At 36.6% G+C, this 16,286-nt stretch overlaps 1 protein-coding gene across 8 annotated transcripts in view; it reads right to left on the reverse strand.

Moving 5' to 3' along the window:
• The window catches only part of YAP1 (Yes1 associated transcriptional regulator), an 88,607-nt gene that overhangs the window by 17,420 nt on the left and 54,901 nt on the right, over nt 1-16,286 (reverse strand). The window contains exons 4-6 of one of the 8 annotated variants that reach the window (XM_071555173.1): nt 15,777-15,890; nt 2,780-2,973; nt 1,314-1,361 (exon numbers count right to left, since the gene is read on the reverse strand). In XM_071555173.1, the coding sequence (XP_071411274.1) occupies nt 1,314-1,361; nt 2,780-2,973; nt 15,777-15,890 (356 nt within the window). The remainder of the gene's footprint in view (nt 1-1,313; nt 1,362-2,779; nt 2,974-15,776; nt 15,891-16,286) is intronic. The other 7 variants (XM_071555181.1, XM_071555210.1, XM_071555202.1 and 4 more) reach the window with 7 other exon arrangements.

Raw genomic sequence — 16,286 nt, forward strand, 5'->3', positions numbered from 1 at the left:
CTTTTGGCATTCAGTAAGAAAAACATCCCTTCTGAATGACCTAATTGTGCCAGAAGACAAGGTGTTTCCAACTGGTGTGGAGGAGTGTCCTCCTTTGTTTATTGTCTTCTATACCCGCAATTCTTAAGGATTTTTTTCTCCTCCAGAATACCATCTAGTATTGATTAACAAGATCATTATGCAGTTAATGCTCTGTAAATGAATCAGGTTATTACATGTCAATTAAAAAGATTCAGTTTCAGAACTGCACTGGTATTGCCAAATAAGAAAATATTTTTTCCAGGATGTCAGCACTGTTTCTAAGGTCTGAGGTTCCTTTTCTCAGAACTAGTATGATACAAATTTTGTGGTACTCTTCAGAATGCAATAGTACACCAGTACTCATGGCTTCCAAACACACGATACTTTCTTTTATTCTGCTTTTCCTGCCTAGTGCATACAGTGTTTTTTCTTAAAAAACAAAGTACAATATAAGCCAATGTAAATGTTGTACTAAGGACTAATAGATTAAGAATACTGTCAGCAACAGCAAATATGAAGCTCTCTGAATATATCCATAAATCCACCCTTTCAGAGATTTAGTCTGTATTCAACTTCTTTAGACACTAAAAGAAGATCACATTAACCTTTTATTATTCTTCATATTTTGAACAATTTTATTTTGGTCTGGGTTGAAAGACTTTACAGAATTGTTTCCTTTATGGAAAATGCATCTGTGAAAGAGCCTGTTAAATATCAAAATGGAATAATTATTTATTATGTATTAGATAACTGCATAGCAATTATTTTGTTAGTCTAATCTATTAAGTAATTCTGTTACACTGTGCATGCTTTAAAAATCATAAATATTTCAAGTGACCTTTTATTAACTGATTACAGATATCCGTCTTTAAGATCATACCTGTTTAAACAAACTGATAAGAACATTCATATGAACAGTACTTAAAAGTCACCAACTACTACCTTAAATATTTCTTTTAAATACACATGAATACACATCTTGATGACATCAGGACTGGAACAGCAGTATGGTCAAGAATGCTAAATAAGAAAGTTGTTTTCAATGCAGAAAAATGTGCAATGAATTCCTCATTTGCTCTTAAATATCGATATAAAGCTGTGGAAATGCAGCACTCTTAAAAACAATGGTTGTGACCAGAAAAGTGGTCCAAAAATGTGCACGGCGGAGCTCGGGTTTTTGTTTGGTTGGTTTTCCTTTTTTAGAATGCCTTCATGTAGCAAAAAGTTCCCTGCTAGCCTAATGTAATGCTTTCATTTTTCTAATTATGCTGAAACATCAGTTAAGAGCCTACCTGATGTTTTGGAGAATTTGCTGTGCTGGGATTGATATTCCGCAATGCCTAAGAGCAAAAATAAGATGGATAAAAATTACTTTAGCTGCATGGTTTACCTATGCAGGCTGTCTTATAAACACCATCTTGTAGTATCAAGCCCCCAAGACAGGCCAGATGAGACAGGATAAGGGAGTTCAGAAACTATGAAAATCACGGCACAGTGAAACAAAACTCACAGATTTACCAAGGACGGGTATTGGACAGATAAGCTTAATGACTAGGGAGAACAACATGAAAAGAACTGGCTGTCACCTGGTCCAAAGTTAGTCAGGTTCTCAATGACAACTGAGGCAAGAAGACAATTAGAAGGCCTACCTAGAAGCATGCTAGCGCAGGGTAAAATGTTTGTGGGTGGATTAATTGCAAAGCATGAACAGAAGCCCCAGTGCTTAAGCGAAGAGAAAGTCCTGATGCCACCTTTGCAATGTATTCTTACCCAGAGTACTATAAAAAGTAACAGCTATAAAGATGACCCCATCTTACACCAAGAGATGCTGAAGATTCCTACAAAACAGGCCTTGACTACAAAGGGAATAATGGGAATCAGGTTCCAGGACAGAATACTGCAGGTGATGAAGAAAGAGAAAAGCTGTCTTTGAGGACATTAAGATATTATCCTCTCTGATACAAGGCCCATCACCCAAAGTGAAAAGGATAAGATTTTAGAAGGTTTTCCTCAAAGAAGAGATTAGTGCTTTCTCTGGCAGTTCCAAAAAACCAAAGAATATCCTAAGAATCTCGCACAGATGGTAGCAACTCTTAAAACATTCAGATGGAGAAATCGAAGCAGAAGGCTGCTTACAGTCAAAAGGAGGTCAAGCCCGAATTCAAAATCCAGAGATTGCAAAGTCCAGTCCTACACTTTTAACATCTGCTATAGATACATTCATATAGTAGAAAAACACTGAAAGGAATAGCTTGGAGCACAAGAAAACCACAGGTTCAAATGCAGCATGAGCGATTCAGTTGTTCCATGCTCACTCCACTGTGGAACAGGTAAGATTTTGGCAACAAGGTGTCTCCTCAAAGTATCTTATATAAACTTTAAAAATACTTCAAAATACTACAGACTATGACAGGTTCTAAAACTGAAGACTTTCCTCCACTTAAAAGGGAGAACTAAAGCAGCTATAGAAACCAACTTTTTGCCTTTTGGAGGACTTGGAACTCCATGAATATGAAATGTATCCTCAAGAGGAATATCCAATCATATCAACAGTCCATGTTGTCTTCCTTTCAGGTTATGAAACCTGTTCTTAGAGTTTTTTTAGAGGGAGGAATGAGGGAGGAAAGCAAAATCCTTTAGTCAGATACTTTCATTAACAAAGCTGGTATCAGTAAGAGAATGAATTCAAACCTTTTTAGATCTCAAGGCTTTTTGTGCAGTCAACGTACAAAAGAAATAGTGGAAGTAGGTGTCTAACCTGTGGCCTCACCTGCCGAAGCAGTTCTTGATGCTTCAGTCTCAGCCTTTCTTTCTCCATCTGTAGCTGCTGAAGTCGCATTTGTTGCTGCTGATTGGAGCTACTCCCCCCCATGACACCACCCTGGGGACTCTGAGGAGCCAGAGGAGGTGGCTGTTTCACTGGAGCACTTTGGCTGATTCGTTGATTCATGGCTAAGAAACCAAAATAAGAAACATTAAAAAATTAAATTCAAACAAATACATGCAAGGAAAGTATTGTCTATAAAAGGCATATTTATATGACAAGCCATGACAGTGCAAAATATGCAGTTACATTGATGTTCAGAGTACGAAATGAATGCTCATATGTGTCAGTAATCAATGTGTATACAGTCAATGTAATAGTCTCACGTTTAGGAGTACATGTTCTAAAAGCTTCTGACAACAGTTAAATATGTAAGCTGGTGAAAAAATTCAAGTAGCAGTAAAATATTTCATGGTGAATTAGAAGGATCTCTCTTTTTTCTAATAAAATATTCTCACTTTTGACACAAATAGTACAAAGTAACTTTTTTTATTCATGTGAAATATTGGAATCATTAAACTCAAGAACACAGAATGACAAAATGGATCATCCCACTTACACTGAACTACATGTAGTTAAAGGTTACCATTCTTCCCACTGTTGTGCAAGTCATGCAACAAGCATTCACATCAAGGTTTTAGTGTTACAGACTCTATTTAGAGCTTCTTGACAGTAAAAATTAGAGTTAGTACAAAAATGGCAGATGAATTATACAGCCACAATTACTGACATTAACATAGGAAAGATTTTGCTTCATTTTCTTTTACTCCACAGCAGTATGCAATATATCTTTTCTGGGGATTGAAGAAGAAAAAGTTCCACCTTGTAGGCCTAATGCACAATGAGAACCCATCTTCCCTTCCCACATAAAATCAAGGTATAAGACAATTTTATTTTAGAAAATAATGCATGACTGGGATGCATCTACTTCACAGGCCTGATTTCTCCCTCATGAGACCAGTATGGTAAAAGTCAACAGAGGGACTGGAGCTCCCATAGTGAAACAGGGGGCTGGAAAAGGCTGATCGTGTTGCAAGGACAAAATATTCAAGGGCTTTCAGTTTTGGAATTAGCTCTCCATCGTGTTGTCTGTAATGGCCTGAGTCTGTTAACATTCACAATATGCTGCAGAATGCATTTGCTGAACTAGTGACAGGGGAATGGTAGGGGTTTATATTTTTTTGTGTGAATGAGGATTATAGTTTACAAAAAGTAAGAAAAAAAAAAGGAGAGAGCTTCTTTCAGGATGACAGGGTGATTTGGGACAAAGAAAACCATCTGTTAAATTAGTTTGATTTAATGTTCTCATCGTATAGAAGATTCCTGGAACACTAACACTTGTAACTACCATAAGAAAGGAGAATTATCTCCTAAAGAATCTGTATCATATTTTCAATGAAAAATCCTTCAGCCTTCCCTGTGTTTTGAATGTTCAACTTAAGGTACAGTAGTGCTTTCCTTCTGTTCCAAGAAAGTCTATATATACTTATTACATAGTAATATTAAAAATGTCTGTTCCTTCATAGCTTTGCTTGCTTTTCCCTTCGCTAAAGCTCATCTTTCCATTGAGAGGTGACATATGAAGAAGAAATGACATATGCTCACTGAAGTGATAACAGAAAATAAAAATACTAAACCAGTTACAGACTCAACTCTTCAGTCTACCCTTTCAACTAATTCACCAGTTAAAGTCAATAGTCTAATGGGCAGATGGGTCACATTTCCATGAGTCAAGTCAAAATAATATGGTGTCAAATAGCTTGAAGTAATTTGAAATAATATTTTATGCAGTTATTTGAGAGAGAGCTTCATACATATGATTGCTAACAAGATAAAACTTCCTGTAAAGGTAAACGAATCAGTGAAGTAGGAACAGAAACCGAATCCAACTACCAAGCAGAAACAAAGTGAATTCCAAGGCCTGGAGGTTCAACTCCAACCCACAAGTCACATTCTGATTCATCAAGGAAAAAAATAGTGGGGAGATGACATTCCTGTGGATCAAAGCTTAAAACCAAGCAGCTGATGTTATGAGACATCCAGCACCACTCCACCGTAAGAACTGAACTTCAAGAAGAAGGTGACCAGAACCAGCTAATTAACCAGATCTGACACAGAAGCTGTGGTCTTCTATGCCAGCAACAGGAAGACTGGCATGAAGACACTGGAAAATGCCAAGCAAAAGTTCTAACAGCTTCAACAGATGCCCTGTAAGGATGTGGGCAGTGAACTTTTAATCACAAGCTCCAGGACCTCCACTAGGTAAAGTCTGCTGGAAAACTGACAGCAATTAGATTACCTCCCTTTACCAAATAAGGGCAAAGGTGAAACTAGAGAAAGCAATGCAAAAAGAAAGGCTGCCCACCTAGTAGCTCTAGACAAGGTAGACATAACATTGCTGGAGAAGGGAATATTATGTCCTCCTTTCTCTCTTTTCAAGTCTGAAACCAGGACCATGCCTTTTTCTTTATATATCTTACCCTCTTTCACCTTAAAAGCAGTAATGAAGGGATTAGTAGGGAACAACAGAAAACAGCCTTCTCCTGCCATTAGTTAATTCTACAACTCCATCTGAAGTCTATGCTACCCTTCAGAAGTTCCAGGATTCAAAGCCTATTATTAAATACAATGGAAAGTCAATTACAGTGTGAAGTCAAGACGGAGAGAAGTTAGAAAATTACAGTCCCCTGAAAGAAACACACCTAAGTTAAAAACAAACTACTTAGTTTGTAAAAATTAAATAACCAAAGCTGGAAAATGTCAGTTTTCTTTTGGTTAAAAAGGCTGCCTTTATGGTCCCCAATGATATATCATGGTTGTGGAGTCCTGCCTCAATACAGTTCACAGCCAAGTCATGTTACTGATAACCTCATAAAAATTTAACAGTGTCTAACCTTATACACTTTAAAGTGGAGTATCAGTAGCATTCCTTCAACATGTTATGATTTTGTTTTTCCTGCATGCACCATACAACCATGAGTTCCCTAGATCTCTCTCTTCCACGGATAGGCAACTTTGTAAATAATTTCCTGCTCATGCCAAATGCTTCCTATTTTATATACGTGAATCTTTCTGACAGCTGTTTGTATTATTTCTGTTCTTTCTGACCACTGTTTGCTCCATTCTTATCATCTACTGACTTTGCAACTAAAACTGTAAGAAAGAAAACATATTTCTCTGATATTTTTCATTTTACTCCCTTATCCTAGATCACCAGAATGCCTTCTAATATCTATTTTTAAAATAATTTACTAACTGAAAGCGTATCTAAAACAGGAATATCACAAGATACTGAGATGTTGGTGTATATTTAATATTCATCAATAAATATTAGGGGAAAACATAATAAGATGATTTGGTAACTCTTCAGAAACTGAACCTAAAATGTCAGTTTCTAAATTATTATTAATCAAGTATCCATTAAAAGGATAATTCTGAACATTTTGTTATTGCAAGAATGAAAGTGCAAAAGACTTCCAATTGATAAGACTTTAAACTGTCCTCAGACGAGATCATGGAGATGTTTTTTATGAGTGAACTATTTTTAACCGTGAATATAAACTAAAAGTTAGGATATCAAAAGAAGATGCTGTTAACTGAATTCCACTGATTTAACATACCCAAGTGAAGAACCAGTGGGAAAAAAACCCCAAACAAACCCAGCAGTAATATCAGTCAGTGATTTTCAGCCACCTTGGTGATTACACAAGTGTGTTAACTTTAAGGGAAAAAAAAGAATGTAATTTTCTATCATTTCCAACACAGTATTTAATGAAAAGGGGGAAACACATCTTGTTTCAATGACAGTAAAAAAGAGGGGTTTAAAGCTTTTCGTCTGAGCTTTGGAATTTTTTTTGGTTTTGTTTGTTTTGCATTTGTCTTGTTTTGTGAGTGTTTTGGGTTTTAGTTGATTTTTTTTTTACATTCTCAATTCTCCATTACTTACCAAGGATGCAATTGCAGAATCTGCACTCTAAAGAACATCCTTATCTATGTGATCTCAGATAAGAACATTTTATTTTTTCCATACCTCCTGGGCTTCTGATGATCCTGACACACACAGCTCTTTTTAAGTTTTTGAATTCAAAGGTAAAGAGCTGCATTTTATCTATTTGCGAGGACTTTCCAGTTTCCTAATGTACCCTGTTTCCTACCTTCCATGGCTATGGAAAGCATTTAAATAAGGGGCTCTGCACCCACACAGCGAGGCTGCAAGGACCTCACAGGCAGAGCATGAACAAACAAGTCTTTGTTTCTAGATGAGGGGGATTTGGGGGAGGAGGGGCAGACAAGTTAAAAAACATAGGCAACTTAAGACAATAAAAAATATTATGTTGTCCTATAGTACGACTTAGCTTCACAATCTGCAGAGTATTGTCAATTGTAATTGCTGCAATATGCTTCTGAGAACAGAAAATTAGTGGTCTTCAAATGCTACACAATAAATGTTCTACTGCCCAAACTCAACAGCAAAAATGCCTCTTCTGTACTGCAGAAAATAATACCTGACAGTTATTGAAAAAAACTTTAGACTGCCATCTAAATGCTAAATACTAAATGAAAAAAAAAAGAAAAACAAAAAACCAAAACCCCAACCAAACAAAACAAAACCAAACAAAAAACAAACCACCAAAACCCCACAAACAGAAAACAATCCTTCCAAAATAGAAAAAAACAACCAACCAAAACCCAAAACGAAGAGGGAGAAACTGCTATCAGGCACCGGTGCTAGAGAAAAGGCCAGCAGAGTGCCAACAACTCAAATATAAAAGGCTAATTCCCTCCTAAGATCCTATGTCAATTGAAAATCACAAGTCCCAGGGCTGTGACAGCTCGCAGTAACACAGTACCTCTCCCCTGTGCAGAGATTGCACCCTTAATGATTCATAGGCACAGCTGAATGTTTGATGTTTTTTCTTGCATTGTAATTTCACTCTTCAAAGCAAAACCTAATTTTAATCTGCAAAATTAAAGACATTATTTAGTTGAACAAACAACAGCAAAAAAGATCAGGATTTGAGCATATATAACTGACTGTCCTGAGTGATAATAATCAATGTTTCCATTGGGTGAACTAAAAAGAACTTGTGCCCTTCAGTTTCATTTAAAAAACTGACACAATTTTTGTCATTGTGCATCATTTTTGGCTATGGTCAGGTTTGTTACAACTACAAAGGCAAAAATTGTCTTTGATAACATTTGAAAGAGCTGTGAAGAAAAAAAAGTATCAGTAGGATTTGAAAGAGTGAGTCTCGGAAGTAATAAAAACATGTTCCAAGTGGCTTTTAAAGGAGAGGCTTGGTACAACAATTTTTTATTTAATCAAGATATAAGTAATGTTTCTGCGTTGCATTCTTTATAATGCACTGTATATTACTTTAAGGAAATCCCAGTTGTACTTTCATAATGCTGCTGTTATAAAACAACCTAAAAATTAGCACAATAAAGTATTCCATTGCTTTCTGTCTCTGGTTAATCTGACAATCCTGAAGTTTAGAGTATGGGGGAAACCTGAAACAGACTGTTCTCTGGGCTCATTTTAATCTCTTAAGCGTACAAACAAACCCTAGTGTCTTAGTCAGGTAAAAAGAAATATTCACAGGCTCCTGAGGTAAACTTTTGGTTAAACAAGACCTATCAAATGAAAATACTATTACAGAAGCATGTCCAAACTACAGATTGCTCACTCTGTATTTATCAATTACTTGCATTCCAACAAAATCAGTATCCTTCCTTTTCTTCTACTATCAGTATTTCACCTGCTGGTTAAAAGGATATAAATTAAGTTCGTTTTTCTTTGATAAAACTGCCATTGTTTTTAAAAGCCTTTCTGTATAGTAAAATGCAGAGGTGCAACAGATGGATTGACTGAGCACCACTAAGACTCCATAGCATCTACACACACACTCTGAACAGACTGGAAACTAAACCAGAGTAAAATGCTGGGTCAGGCTTTTCCCCCATAGCAGTCAAAAGCACTATTTATAAAGCACTTTCACCCAATGTATGGCAGTTTCAGAAGAACTGAAATATTCTGGCCATCCAGAAAAGCAAATATAAATAAGATTCAGCAGTAAAGTAAGTAGCTATTTGGAACTTCTGCTCAGTGCACACATATAAAAGAAACCAAAACATTTGCCACTCTTTAAAAAGAAATCAATTTTAATTTTGGAAGTCAATATGATTTTGAAAATATTTTGGTTTTAAATCTTGATACAGAATGCAACTGACACGATACATATTAGTACTAGACCAGAACTATGTAAGGTGCTGCGCTGGACAGAGTATGAGAAGAGTATGTAAGAAAACACAGAAGTGCAGGAATCCAAACTCACCAAGGCCCCATGTCTGTCCACTGATTATCTGGCAAAATATATTTAATGAAAGCCAGTTCACATTTTAGAACAAAGTTTAACCAGCAGAGTCTGCATAAGGGTATTAGCTGCAAACAGTTTCACTGCTTAATCACCACATAATGCTGGATTAAGAGGTCAAAAAACTTTTTTTTAAATGTAAGTCTCCTTCAATTTATTTGAAAGGAACAAACCCTACATATATGCATGTGTATATCTGTATCCTTTTTTTAATCTCTGTCATAGGCCCATTAGAAATGATTAAACAGAAATTAAAAAATTAAGTAAAATCTACTGTAAAAAATAAAATCAGCAGTATGATGTCAAGAAACATTTCTATAAGAAACTGCAATCGTGTCTCAGCATGACTGAATTCAAAGAGAAAAAAAGCTGTTGCCTCTTTGAATTTAAGATCATATTTGATTAGAGTGTATAATTATTGTACACATATATATATTTAGATACAGATAATGAATTATGTGTTCAAAACGATCCACCTTCAACTTTGAACATAATATGCTCATTAACAGAGAAGTGCAAACTGTAGTATTAGAAGGATATAGTGGAAAAAATGTGCCTGTTAGGAGTGAAGTTTCACTATCGCAGCTGTTCAGCACAGAACTGGAAGCATGTATTATTTTTTCTGGCACACAGACATCATTAGCAATAAATCTCCTTTCTCAAACAGGATTAAATTACTCTGAAAACAAAACCAAATCCAAAACAGGTATAAACTTACACAAACCTGCTGCTCTGAAAAATCCTTAATAAAAGTGTGTTTTCCCCCCCCTTATTTGTATAAAAATATTCAACATACTACATAACTGCATCCTGACACAATACTTGTGGACATATTTAATTATTTCTTCAGTGAACTGTCTAATTTCATTAAAGAGGTATAAATACACCCTGTTTTCAACCAAACTAAGATTTCACTTTCTGATATGATGAGGCACAACAAGTATTTATCATCATTATCATAAAGGCAGCATCTGCCTATTAGAAAGGGATGCTTACCAATAAATTTCATCTGGCTCTGCAGATTTGCAATGGGCTCACTTTCACAGATGTCACTGGTTCACTGAAAACTGATGCTGCTTCATCTGTACACACTCTCTGACACATATAACAAAATACATAAGACTTTTCCCCATCCCAAATGATCTCCTGAAATGTACGGGAAAAACAGACAGGGAACTGAAAAACATCTAATACCAACAGAACTTTTAGATGAGTCAGATCCACTTTGTTTTACAGAGTATGTAAGGAGGATATACCATTGCATTTGCAGATCAAAACCATTTGTGGCTCATGCTCTGCTTTTTGTACAGAAATGGAAGGCAGATCTGGAACTTAAAAAGTCTGAAATGCTACTATGACCAGACACAAGGTCTGGGTTTTCTTTCCTTTTTTGTTTTTCTTTGACTAGACAAAGGCCAAAAACCAGTTTTCCAGTCTAGGGTTCTCGTTCTATCTTGTCCAAAAATCTACATCTGGAAAGGCTCTGACAAACCAATTTGAAGAAACATGCATTAAACAAAGTGCCAGACAGGTAAGGGAAAAGTAAGCAACACTATGGAATACTTTCTTTTAATTTCAATGCTTAAAAATTAGCAGATACTCTGAAGCTTAAGCTTTTAAGTGAATTAGAAGCTTTGCCGTGTGTTTGCTTGATTTTTTAAAAATAGAAATTATAAATACACATTTCAATGAAATGTACATTTTCCTTCAATGTTTCTGAACAAGCCCTTTTCATTGTTTCAGAAGTGTAATGCTTTCACATTACCAAAACAAGGAAGTAGAAAATCCTGATGTGCATTCTCCGTACTCCTACTGTCATCATCAGTTTTATTCCATTTCCTACTTCTGTAGTTTAAGCAGCTACTGTACACAGAGCCCCGCACTCCAGACTCTGATCACCAGGTCGTGAGTTCGAGTCTCAGTGGAGACCGTACCGGGCAGTTAAATGCCTCCCTGCCATCCGATCCCGTCAGATCTCAGATGCTCAGCAGGGTCAGCCCCAGTTAGTACCGGGTGCTGTGACAGTCCTGAGGACTTCACTGTCACCGTCCAAGCTCGCTCGGCCGTGGCAGATGGACCTCAGGACTTAAATGGTGGGGCCAGTTCTGCGCACGCTGAGCCTCACCTTAAAAAATGCACTGCGCAGGCTGAAAGGGCACACCCCCACGTGGGGGGATAGCCCTTCCCAAATCTGCGTTCGCAAAATTTGGCCATACACACACACATACACACAGAGCCCCTTTGGCACTTTCCATAATGATATTAAACATTACCTTGCCTTACCTTCCCCCCTCTGCCAAAATTCATTCAGAACTCCAAAGAACATTAACCTAACCTCTAAGCGGGAGTGAGAAAAATAAAGTCATAGCAATGATTTCAACCTGAGGTCACATCTTTTGCTTCATACAACATATTGCAGTTTCAACAACTGAAAGAACAGAAGGAAGGAGACTGGGCATCTGACTAGTTACAAACCTAAAGCCAAAGTCTGGAATAAAAGAACGAGGAAACTGAAACAGTGTCTTGTTTTACTCCAATCCCTGCAGATACTTGTCAGACTATTCTAATGGAGTCCTTACTGTTTCCACATCAGACTTAACCCAACAGAGACAGAGAAATCAGCTGCCATTTTCCAGAATTTTCTCACTTCAAGTTTGCTGTCCCGTCTTTGAATGTAACAAATTAAGTATCCTCAAAAAGCAAATGATCTTAAATTGCATTTAAAAACCAAGCACTATCATCTGCAAACTTAAGTTAAAATCCCTTTAATGGCATTTGATACAAAAGCCAGTTCTTGGAAACTTCTAGCAATGAAGTTGAATGATTCCAAACTTCAACTGGTACTAGGAAATTTAATTTTATAGAAAAAGCAGATGTTATACTTCACCAACTCCAGCCACTCAGAATGCACAGATAACCTGCTTCCTATCCAGATGTTCCTGGACTATCAAGAAAATGCTTAAGTTATCAGGAAAGTTTAAAATACAGTAGGATCTGTGAAGAATGACCAATGAACAACAGCAGAAATTACAGAACAGTCCAAAACATGAGCTTAACTTGAAAGTCCAATTACCCTAAAGAAAAAAATCTACATTTAAAAAAAAAAAAGAAAAAAAAGAAAAAAAAAGAAAAAAGAAAAGCAATTTGAAGTCCCTTACTATAAGGCCTCTAAAAGCACTGAGAAGGTAGGACAGCATGTTTGTAGCAGATGCTCCAGTAGATAAGAATCCTGCTGACACAGGCCTAAGGACCACTCCGCCTCCCATTCCCATTTCTTTGATCCCATGTCATCTTTTATGACTGCCTGGGTTTGGCATAAGAAGATCCTCCTTTCTTACATAGTTCTTTCCTAGATTTTAAAGTTTGTGAATTCTCTGAACACTGAACTGTTTTAAAGTCTTATTTGTACACCTGGAGAATAAACGTCTGAGCCACAAGACTTCACTGCCATTTAAGTGGTGTAGCTGAAGACCTCAAGTCCATTTCAAAGATGTCAGACCTGAGTCTTGGATTGAAGTTCTTATCTTCAACTTGAAGCACTCAGGTTTCAGACCTAGCCTACTCCACAGCTGGGTATTCTGAAAGCAGCTCTTATCTGATACATTATTTCTAAACGTCTGCTCCAGGAAAAAATCCATATTAATGACATTCTTCTCTTTTCTTTTTAAAAGCATGAATGCAATACAAAATTTCCCCTTAACAAGTCAGTCAGTCCACCTAAAATGACTTTTGCAAACGGACCCTCCTTCCTCTGTCTTTTCTAGACACAATAATGGAAAATTCCAAGCCCTAATTGAAAAAGAGGTATATGCACACCTACTAGAGAAAATAAAGATGAATGCAAAGCTTCCTTCTGAACACAGAGACATAAAGGCTGTCTCCCTGGAAGCTGGGAATTCAGAAGCAATAGCAGCAAAGACTCTTCATACCTTCTGGTTTTGAATACCGAAACAGAAGAGTATGTTTGCACATGGCATTCAACAGCTTTGTTTTCTTCAGTGGTTCTTAAGATTGGTGAAAGTGGCAGTATCAAGAAAGAAATTAATATTTCCTTAATTTTCAAACATCAGTATCACTAAAATCACCAAAAGCTTTGATATGACAAAGATGAACTCACCCTGCTTCTGAAAGTGTTAGTAGTCAAATAATAGTGAAAGCCCAGCCCTTATATTAAAATACAGTCATAGAAAAAGGCATGGTGCTCCTCAGGGGAAAAAAAAATCCAACAGGAGTTTCAACCTATAGTAAGCACAGAAAGGTAAACTTCTGAGTCATGTGAATGCTATTTAGGGTCACAGCACATATTTGTCAAGGATCTCCACATGATAAATAAATGCAAGGCTCAGTAAGTTAACGGTAAGAGATATTTTTTTTCTTTGTGACTGGCGTAACTTTAGGAGGTTACAAGGGAGAAAGCAACAGGCAGACAATTTTGTATTTTCTTGCCTCAGATGGTAAAAACATAAACCACAATACAATGCATACAACTTAAGTTTTCAAGGAAAACTCCTTCAAGCTCAACAGCATCTAGCAGCTTGTCTCTATTTGCCGTCACTCTAGATCAGAAAAGCCCACATGTTTTTTTTTCCTTTCCTGCCCCTTTCAGTTACACTTGAGCACTTTGACTGAAAAGGTCTGGAACAGATTAAAAGTCCGACCACAAAATAAAGAGCCTTGGCATGTACTCAAGCCTGTCTGGGATACACATACGCAGTGGGCCCAAAAAGGGAAGCTATGCAGCAAGAAACCCTTAATCAGTCTTTTGGACATTTCCAACTTCTTTTAGTTTAACTGCACAGCCTTAACATTTGATGGAGTTTCAGTATGCACAAGACAAGTAGCTTCTGCCCTAACAGTTAGACTACTCTGTTTACAAGAGTACAAAACAGTTCTGATATGCACGATTCATCTCACTCACTTCTGTCAATTAAAGCCTTTTCCACACTCCTTTTTATTCCAGCTCATCATTAGAAACTATAAAGTAACTCACATAAAGAAAAATAGATAGCCTGCAATATTACCTGCGTAAATATAATTGACTGCAAGCCAACACTGATTTTCAAAATGACTGCTTCCTTTCAAGCCTTATTCACCTATTAAGTAATTGTGACGTTGCAAATTACCCACACAACATCTTACAACACACAAACAGGTCTGTAACTCTGGCTGGTGTAAAACCCAGAATGGACATTTGCCAAAGCTGATGCCCCACCTTTGGGCTCAAGTGGTTCAACCTGTCTGCAAACTAGTAAGCAGTTTATAAACAAAGTGTGACAATCTGGTGCTCTCCATAAGTGTAAACGGATGTTTTAACTAAGCACTCAAGCCTACAAACCAAAAAATGCAGGAATTTCCAACAGCCAATACAGAAAACAAAACAGAACAGTGATTGTTGAGTTTTGTAGCTCTGTATTTATATGGCATGCATGGAGTTAATGCCTCTCCCAAAAGAGGCCCACAGTTGTTGTTAGGTCAACCCCTGTAAAGCTTCAAAGGTTTTGTATCCCCTCAGCCTGACCTACTCAGTGATCTGCACACTGTTTTCATTTAGCTGCACTGAGTCCAAAAGTAAAGCCTGAAAACCACAATGATCTCTTCTTTTTTTTTTACCCCTACTGTTTTTCCATGGCTCTGGAAAAATAACTAAAATCCAAAAGAGTTGAAAATAATAAGTTATTGGGAAAATAAATCAAGGGCAAATTAATGCACCTAATAAGGCTTACACACACAGGTCATGGCTGTATACAAAACCAGAAATTGTAATGCCAGTGTAAATACATCACTTGGACAATCTAAGAAAGTAGTTTAGAGTCTTCATATATGTAATTGTTTTTCATAGTCATCAATACCAATATTTTACTGAAAAGTTTGCAGTTCTGCTCTTCATACAGATCCAAAACATTACTGAAAAAATGACATATAATTTCTGCTTTATTGAATTTCTGCATCTAGACCTTGTGATCCTTCACTTAAGTTACTACTTCTATTTCCAATATTACATAATCTTTACCACACAAAAATATAATTATAGTAAAAACAACAATACTAATTAAATTTCTCACCATATTGTTTAAAACAGAAAGTTTTGTTATGATCATCACTGTGACAAGCTGGAATTATAAGCTGGTATATGTTTCAAGTGTATTTAAACAGGATACATTATTACTTGACAATGCCCTCTTAAGATAGCACAAAGGAAAGTAGGTATTTGTTTGGGAATCAGAAGATTGTTCTGTGGCAAAGTTTCACACTTTTAAAGGGTGAGCTTAGCCAAAACTGTCTCTAGGTAAGTAATTTCTGAATGTCACCAGTTTGGGGAACTGTATGGATCATATGGCAAAATACCAACCCACAGCATTAAAAACTTGGGTAACATACAGTCCTGAAGAATATATACTAATAGTTTTTTATCTTAAAAAATAATTATTATTTAAATTAAGTCTCTATAATTCAAAATATATTTTAATCGTACTAGAAAGTTTTGAAAATATGCCTGCAAAATTAAAGCTGAGTGAACTGAAGCAAATCAAGAATTCTGAACCAAGATGAACTTTTACCAAAGCGTGGGTCAAGCCTTGGGTCTAGCCAAGATGTGGTCTTGTTCTTATGGTTTATGTAGTAAATTTCTCCATCCTGGGTCATAGCTTGTTCCCATCCATCGGGGAGTGGGCCTGCAATATAGAAGGAAGGAGTTGATGGCGGGCTCTTGTTTGCTCCAGCTGAAATTGATCTAAAAAAAATTTCAACATTTTACATATACAACAGTAAATGAAACAGAAGAGTTTCAAGCTCATGTCTAACATTTCTGAGGTAAGGGCAAAGAAGTGGTGAGTGGGAATCAAGGAATAGAAAACACTTCTATCATTTTGATTTAGAATTTGGAATTTAATTTTAAAACTTGTTTGTGTCCTTTCATATGCTTTTGACACTTCCTTTTGCTATAGCATTATAGTATAAAACCAGCAATAAGTCAAGCCTGCCAGAATGAAACCAGCATCAGCACCAGGAGAGAGAAGCACAGACATATTCTAACTCTCATAAAAAAGTTCATCTAGTGATTAAGACAC

Source organism: Pithys albifrons, chromosome 1, assembly GCF_047495875.1.
Source record: "Pithys albifrons albifrons isolate INPA30051 chromosome 1, PitAlb_v1, whole genome shotgun sequence".
Classification (NCBI taxonomy): Eukaryota; Metazoa; Chordata; class Aves; order Passeriformes; family Thamnophilidae; genus Pithys; species Pithys albifrons.